Below are 7,500 nucleotides of genomic sequence, written 5' to 3'. Positions count from 1 at the left end.
ATGTTGGTCCGTCCCTAAACATTGTCTGACTTCCTGTCTGAGGCCCGCTGGTTCCTACTGAAGACGTAAATCTTTAAAAACACAAATTCACAGTTTGATTTTTCAAACATTGTAGTTTTTAGAAAACGTTTACTGAGGTTTTATGTGAGCTCACGACTAATTAACTACATTTAACTGTTTAGCTGATTAATCAATCAAACTGTCTTTTGAAATAATGTTTGTGTATTTGGAAAAAGGCATGAAGGCAGCACCATGTTTGATAGATTTGAAACAATCACTTAAGTCTTTTTTCTATTTTTTCTTTGGTCTTCTTTGATCTAAGACTCTGGTTAAATTCTGATGGACACATTCTTTTCTTTTTTATCTGACATTTTATAGACAAAACAATTAATTGATAAGTAAAATTTAAAAAAAAAAGAAAATTAATTGATAAAAGTAATCACTGCAGTCCTAAAAAGAAAATTCCTATTAATTCCTATTCCTATTCCTATTTTCCGCGGCGGATGAATCCACATTTGCTGCTCTTTTCTAGTTAGCACAAACATTCAGCGTTTGTTTGAGTCTGAACACGAGTTGAGCAGATTTTTCAGAATATCAGCCGACTTTTCTCCTGTAAAGTGACGTGTCAGCGGTTTACTGACTGTAACGTGATGCTCTACTGAGCTTCGGCTTCAGCTGCTCTTAAGTCTCGAAATAACTTCAGTCTGAACAGTTTGGTCTCAGGACTTTTCTCCTCTTTCTACAGGAAATACAGTTCACTGATTATACTTTAAGATTCTTTACGATTTTTTGGCATGAAAGCGATCAAATGGCACGATGTTAGCCCTGTGAGTGACTCATTGATCCTCAGTCTGATCACACTGCATTCTGTGCAAAGACAGTGGAGGACCAAATTAAACTAAAACATGATGTTCTCCTCAGTGCGGGGGGGGGGTCCAACATCCTGAATGTTTTTAAATGTTCAGTCAGGTGACCTTTAAGCAGGTGAGAACACGGTCACCTGTCTTCATTCTGTGACGTTCAGTAGCTTTTACGGAGCGTGATGTTTGTAGTTCATAGTCACTTCCTGTCGTCTCTTCCTCTTCCATTTTCTAGAAGTTCATGTTTTCTTTCTCCACACTGAAACATTCGTTCAGCGTTTCCACATCGATCCACTCTGAAGAGACGCTTTTGACAAACTAAGAGGAGCGTCCTCCATAGAATCAGTCCGTTTGACTCATTTTATGAAATGTACTCATGTACTTCCTCCATAATGTTGAAGTGTTTCACACCAGCGTACCATCAGATCCAGACAGGAAGTAAAAACCCAGAGGAGCTCTGTGTGTTGCATACTGTGATTTTACAATTCTGGAGAAAGAGAGAGAGAGAGAGAGAGAGAGAGAGAGAGAGAGAACCAGGTGTGGAGACCAAGCGCACCCGCACACAGCAGCAGGGGTGCGTTACATTCTGATGACAGCGCTGAGCGGAGGGGGAATCAATCAGCCGGCTGCAGAGCTTCATTCAGAGACAGAAGGGGTCAGGTGTAAGCTCCGCCCCCAGTGACCTCTGTGTCTTCAAACCAGCCAATCAGAGAGAAGCACCCCTCAGTTATTAACCGTTAGCTAAACCTGGCTGTTTAATTAACATTTACAATAGTAGCAAAGAATATACATTTTAGGGCTCTTAATATAGTGGTTACATTTTGACTTTCAAATGAAATGGTGGACAGATAGGACAGGAAGTTAGCATGTTAGCATGTTAGCATGGCCCTGGTTCACGCCACAGACAGTCGATGGGATTCTTCTTCTGGATGTTTGATTATTGCAGAAAATAATCTCTGATGCAAACAAAGGTTTTGTTCATCGAGATAATCTTCACAAATGAACACATGAATACAATCCTCAGAAGTTCAGCTATATTTTATAATGCTAGCAGTAGTGTGCTACGTAGCGCCTCCTCAGAACAACATGTCGATGATGATGAAGCTTGCTTAGCTTAGCTTAGCTTTTAAACTGGCTAGCTAACTGCATATGTTTTGTAATGCTAGCAGTGGTATGACATTTGGGAAACACTGAAGCCAACTAGCATTAGCTATGACCTTGTAGACTTTACCCATGTAAACTACCCACTGTTTGTAAGCTAACCAAAATGCTAAACAACTAGGCAACAATAGCACTAGCAGTAATATTACATTTTGGAGCCACAGAAATGTAGAAGACAATGAAATGAGTGACTCGTCAGTGACTGGCGGTAATTAGCATGTGGTATTGTTAGCTTGCTTAGCTATTAAACATTAGATGAAATAACTGGCTTGCTAACTACATAATGGATCATTTGCAGTGCTAGCTGTAGTACTTGGGAAACACTGCAGCTAACTAGCATTAGCAATAACCTTGTCAGCCTAAATGTTTGCTAACATCTGTTTGTAAGCTAGGGGCTGCATGGTGGTGTAGTGGTTAGCACTGTGGCCTCACAGCAAGAGGGGCCCGGGTTCAATTCCCGGGCTGGACAACCTTCTGTGAGGAGTTTGCATGTTCTCCCCGTGTCAGCGTGGGTTCTCCGGCTTCCTCCCACAGTCCAAAGACATGCAGCTTAGGTTAATTGATGACTCTGAAATTGCCCGTAGGTGTGGATGTGAGCGTGAGTGGTTGTCTGTCTCTATATGTCAGCCCTGTGATAGGCTGGTGACCTGTCACCTTCGCCCATTGACAGCTGGGATTGGCTCCAGCACCCCCGCGACCCTTAACTGGATAAGCGGTTACGGAAGATGGATGGATGGATGTTTGTAAGCTAGCCAGCATGCTAAATGAAGTCAATTGAATTACTAGCTCAGCTATTTACAGCAGGAATACAAAATGTTGAATTCATTATTGTTGGGTAACGACAACTTTATCTAAAATTTGGCTTGTTGATGTCACTGGTAACGCAGGGTAGCTAACCACGCCACGCTGCATTAGCCTGAGTCACGGTGCAATGATCTGGTGTTACATATGACTGTGTCTGGTCAGCTGTTCTGGAGATATGATTGGCTGGTTTGGAGCAGTCACCTGATTGGCTGGCTGAGTTTTGTCCCCAGACTGAACTGGATATAAAGAAGGAGAACGTCTGTAGGACAGCAGCTGCTTCAGGTCAGTTCTGGTGAGTTCCCAGTCCAGTCTGACTGGGTCCAGGTCCGGACAGCAGTCCAGGGCTGGCTGTCCGCCATCTTGGCTCCAGAATCAGTTCCTGGCTATTGCTAGGTTTGGGACTGATGATGAAGAAGAGGAGGAAAAGAAGAAGAGTAGAAAGGGTGTCATCCAGGTGTGGCGGGGCCTCCTGATTGGTTAAACGGGTGGAGCAGGGGCGGGCCTCCTGATTGGTTAAACAGGTGGAGCGGGGGCGGGTCTTTGAGGCACCAGAGGCTGAGATGCAGCAGAATGTTTCGGTTTTCTGAGGAAAGTGAGAAAATGAAAAAAGAGAAGTCAACAATCAGAACTGCTCCTAGAACCAACTGCTCTGTTTACATGTCTACTTATTTACCTTTTCAATAAAACAACATCAACGTGATATTTAGACAGATTGGTGCTGTTGGAAGTTGGTTTAAACGCTAGGTCCAGTTAGCTAATAGTTAGCTTCAACTTTAAGGTCCAGTTAGCTTAGAGTTAACCTCCAGGACCGGTTGGTTTCAAGCTAGCTTCAACTTCTAGGTCCAGTTAGCTTTGAGTTAGCTGCAAGGACCAGTTAGCTAAAATTAGCTTCTAGGTCCAGTCACATGACATCAGATGAAGCCAGACTGTGAGAATCAGTTGAACGCTCTGTAAAAAGCGAGTAAGAGGACCTTGAGTCAGTGTTTCCAGAAGCTGATCAGTTGATCAGCTGATCTATAATGTTATTGATCTTACAGAGGAGGAGGAGGAGGCCTCACAGCGTAGGAAGAAGCCGTCCTGTTGGTCTCCACCACCTGATCACAAACACACAGACGGAAACATGTCTCGTTAGTTTAAATGTATTCCTCATTGTACTTCTACTTCATTAAATCTCAGAATAATTAATATCGTTATACTTTTTACTTCATTACATTTATCTGACAACTTTAGTTACTTTACAGATTCAGATTATTAAAACAAGATATAATAAATGATTTTTATTATTATTATGAAGACGGACTACATCTGATAATAATAATCCAATAATATTTTTTTGTTTTTAAGCAAAGATGACAATTTCAGTTTTTCACGTCATACATAAAAGTAAAATTAATATTTTGGGGTTTGGACTGTTGGTCGGACAAAACACACAAAAGGTTTTTACAACAAAGAATATTCACTAAAAGCAGCAACAGAGAAGAGTCCAGAGTAAAACAGTATTATAGATTACAGTAGTAGTACTACAGTAGCAGTATTATAGATTACAGTAGTAGTACTACAGTAGCAGTATTATAGATTACAGTAGTAGTACTACAGTAGCAGTATTATAGATTACAGTAGTAGTAGTACTACAGTAGCAGTATTATAGATTACAGTAGTAGTACTACAGTAGCAGTATTATAGATTACAGTAGTAGTACTACAGTAGCAGTATTATAGATTACAGTAGTAGTACTACAGTAGCAGTAGTAGTATTTCAGGGTGAGTAGTGAGTATTTACCTCCTGTGGTGGCAGTAGCTGAGCGTTGTGCTTCACATAGAGAGAAGAGCAGAAGATGTTTGGAAGCAACGGTAACACACACACACACACACACACACACACACACACACACACACACACACACACACACAGTCAATCAGTGTGTTAACCACAAAGTTATTGATTAAGAGAAGCAGGCTGTAATCTATTCATTGACAGGCTTATCTACCGATTAGTGGATTTATTAGCCGATTATAATAAAAAGTCTTAAATTTAAAGAAAAGTAGATTGAATGTTTATTTAACTTTATTCATTATTCAAACACTAAGAGGAAGAATCATTATTATCAAAAAAGGGGTCTGTGTTTACTTTATACATCGTGACAATTAACAGGGCTTTTGTTGCCATGGTGATTCATTGGAAATGTTGGATGAGGTCTTATACACATACAGGATATATAAAGAGTTTTCTTACGCCTTCATGAGAGACAAATTATGATCCTAATTAACAGATGAACATTAGAGGACTGTGGGAAATGATGATTGTTACAATAGTTTAGTCTGAAACACACACACACACACACACACACACACACACACACACACACACACACACACACACACACTCCAATCAATCAATCAACACTGAGTACGTCCTTTTAAGGAAACTCACCCCGTCTTTGACAATCTTGTTGGCGTTGCCGCGGGTAATGGGCGGAGGCTGCGCCCTGGGAGGCGGTCCTCTGCTGGGATTGGCTGAAGCTGCTCCGTCAGCCCTGAACACAGGAAGTGACATCAGCTCAGTGGGTGGAATCTCGAGGATTTCTGACAAGAATTGCCCGACACTAATGCAGCAGAGTGTAATGTCAGAGCGTCCTTTGACGGCGGCTGTGGCGTAGTGGAGAGCAAGGTAGTTCTCCAATCAGAGGATCGGTGGTTCGATACCCGGCTTCGGCAGTCGATGTGTCCTTGGGCAAGACACTTAACCCCAAGTTGCTCCTGAAGGCCATCGGTGTGGACTGATGATGAATGTTAGTTAGAGTCTGATGGTGGCACCTTGATGGTAGCCTGTCATCAGTGTGTGAATGGGTGAATGATATGTAATATACTACTGACTGTAAGTCGCTTTGGAGAAAAGCGTCTGCTAAATGACTGTAATGTAATGTAATGTCCTTGAACGCAGCACAAAGGACGGTAATCAGAGCTGCCAGACCGACGTAGACCTGTAGTGTTTTGCTCTCCGTCACGCTGAGTGCAATGCATGATGGTTAGTGATTTTATCGTGGGGCAAATAAGAGATTTTTAGAGCAAGGTATCGCAGTTTCTCACCACGAGCTGCAGAAGAAATGCATGCTGGGAAAGGAGTTGCAAGCAGATGGAGCTGGAGTTTTTTTACCTCAGTTTAAAGCACAGAAGACAATAGAGTGTCTTTGAATGCAGCACAGAGAATAGAAAAGTGTCTTTGAACGCAGCACAGAGGACAGTCAAGAACGGAGTGTCCTTGAAGGCAGCACAGAGGAAAGTTAAGAGCAGAGTGTCTTTGAATGCAGCATAGAAGACAGGCACGAGCGGAGTGTCCTTGAACGCAGCACAGAGGACAGTTAAGAACAGTTATCAGAGTGTCTTTGAACGCAGCACAGAGTACAGTTAAAACAGTTGTCAGAGTGTCTTTGAACGCAGCACAGATGACAGTTAAGAGCAGTTGTCAGAGTCTCTTTGAATGCAGCACAGAGGACAGTCAAGAGCGGAGTGTCTTTGAACGCAGCACAGAGGACAGTCAATAGCGGAGTGTCTTTGAACGCAGCACAGAGGACAGTCAATAGCGGAGTGTCTTTGAACGCAGCACAGAGGACAGTCAATAGCGGAGTGTCTTTGAACGCAGCACAGAGGACAGTTGTCCGTCTGAACTGATCACAAATAGAAACAACAGCTGCTGCCAAACTGTAAAGTGAAACCTTCAGGATGTGGAGTGGTGGAGACAGGAAGTGATGTCAGCAGTCAGCTGACCTTTGTCTGGAGTCTGTTATAGTTTTATTACTTCGGTATGTTTGACACTAAATATTCAGACTCACTGGTATCCCTGTGACCTCTTCCTGCGGCTCAGCCCGAAGCGACGCAGCAGCTCGTTCCTGCGCAAGAAAACAAACGCACCCAGAGCGAGAAGAGGAAGGACGAGGAAGAAGAAGACCAGCAGGCCGTCTCTGACCGACGTGTCCTTATCTGAGGAGGACAGACGGACATGTTTATATCAACATACTCATACTAACATGAGTTAGCATTAATGAGTTAGCATTAATGAGTTAGCATTGACTTAAAGGTACCGTTCCAGGTGGGTCCGCTGTCCACGCTGCCTCCGTAACCTTTGACCTCACAGAAAGGTGCAGCCCAGCCGTCGTCACAGTGACAGTTCTTGTTACTGTTACACACCTGAGAGACAGACAGGTAGACAGACCGGTTAGTGTGAGATACACCTGAGAGACAGACAGGTAGACAGACAGGTGGACGTGTCTCACCCCGTGTCCGTGACACTTCTTCTCCACGTCACAGTCGTATTTCAGGACGTCGACGCTGCTGCACTCAAAGTTCACACAGACCTGAAAACCACAGAAGAAGAAACAAACATCAACATCACAGTTCTGTGGATCACACTGCTTCTACTGGCAAGACCCGCCTCCTGAAGCATTCAAGAGCTTTGATTGGTCAGCTGTCCATGCTCACCTCCTCCCCCTCCTCTACCTCCTCACCTTGTTGTCTCCACACCTGCTCCCCTCGTTCACTTCCTCCTCCTCCTCCTCCTCTACCTCCCCTCCTCTACCCTCCTCCTCCTCCTCCTCCTCCTCCTCCTCACCTTGTTGTCTCCACACTTGCTCCCCTGACCATCCCCGGGTCGGGGACGTCTGACCCCAGCATGAAGTCGA

At 43.6% G+C, this 7,500-nt stretch overlaps 1 protein-coding gene across 2 annotated transcripts in view; it reads right to left on the bottom strand.

The window, feature by feature from the left end:
• adam9 (ADAM metallopeptidase domain 9) overlaps positions 1-7,500 on the bottom strand; it is a 31,142-nt gene that overhangs the window by 778 nt on the left and 22,864 nt on the right. Inside the window, exons 17-25 of one of the 2 annotated variants that reach the window (XM_054610812.1) lie at positions 7,457-7,500; positions 7,327-7,356; positions 7,096-7,176; positions 6,904-7,009; positions 6,655-6,802; positions 5,256-5,358; positions 4,605-4,634; positions 3,861-3,919; positions 1-3,408 (exon numbers count right to left, since the gene is read on the bottom strand). The exon at positions 1-3,408 is cut by the window's left edge and continues 778 nt beyond it; the exon at positions 7,457-7,500 is cut by the window's right edge and continues 110 nt beyond it. In XM_054610812.1, the coding sequence (XP_054466787.1) occupies positions 3,339-3,408; positions 3,861-3,919; positions 4,605-4,634; positions 5,256-5,358; positions 6,655-6,802; positions 6,904-7,009; positions 7,096-7,176; positions 7,327-7,356; positions 7,457-7,500 (671 nt within the window). In that variant the 3' untranslated portion in view covers positions 1-3,338. The remainder of the gene's footprint in view (positions 3,409-3,860; positions 3,920-4,604; positions 4,635-5,255; positions 5,359-6,654; positions 6,803-6,903; positions 7,010-7,095; positions 7,177-7,326; positions 7,357-7,456) is intronic. The other variant, XM_054610813.1, reaches the window with a different exon arrangement.

Source organism: Anoplopoma fimbria, chromosome 13 (assembly GCF_027596085.1).
Source record: "Anoplopoma fimbria isolate UVic2021 breed Golden Eagle Sablefish chromosome 13, Afim_UVic_2022, whole genome shotgun sequence".
NCBI lineage: Eukaryota > Metazoa > Chordata > Actinopteri > Perciformes > Anoplopomatidae > Anoplopoma > Anoplopoma fimbria.
The sequence above is the reverse complement of the archived record's forward strand: the minus strand, read 5'-3'. Positions and strand labels throughout refer to the sequence as shown.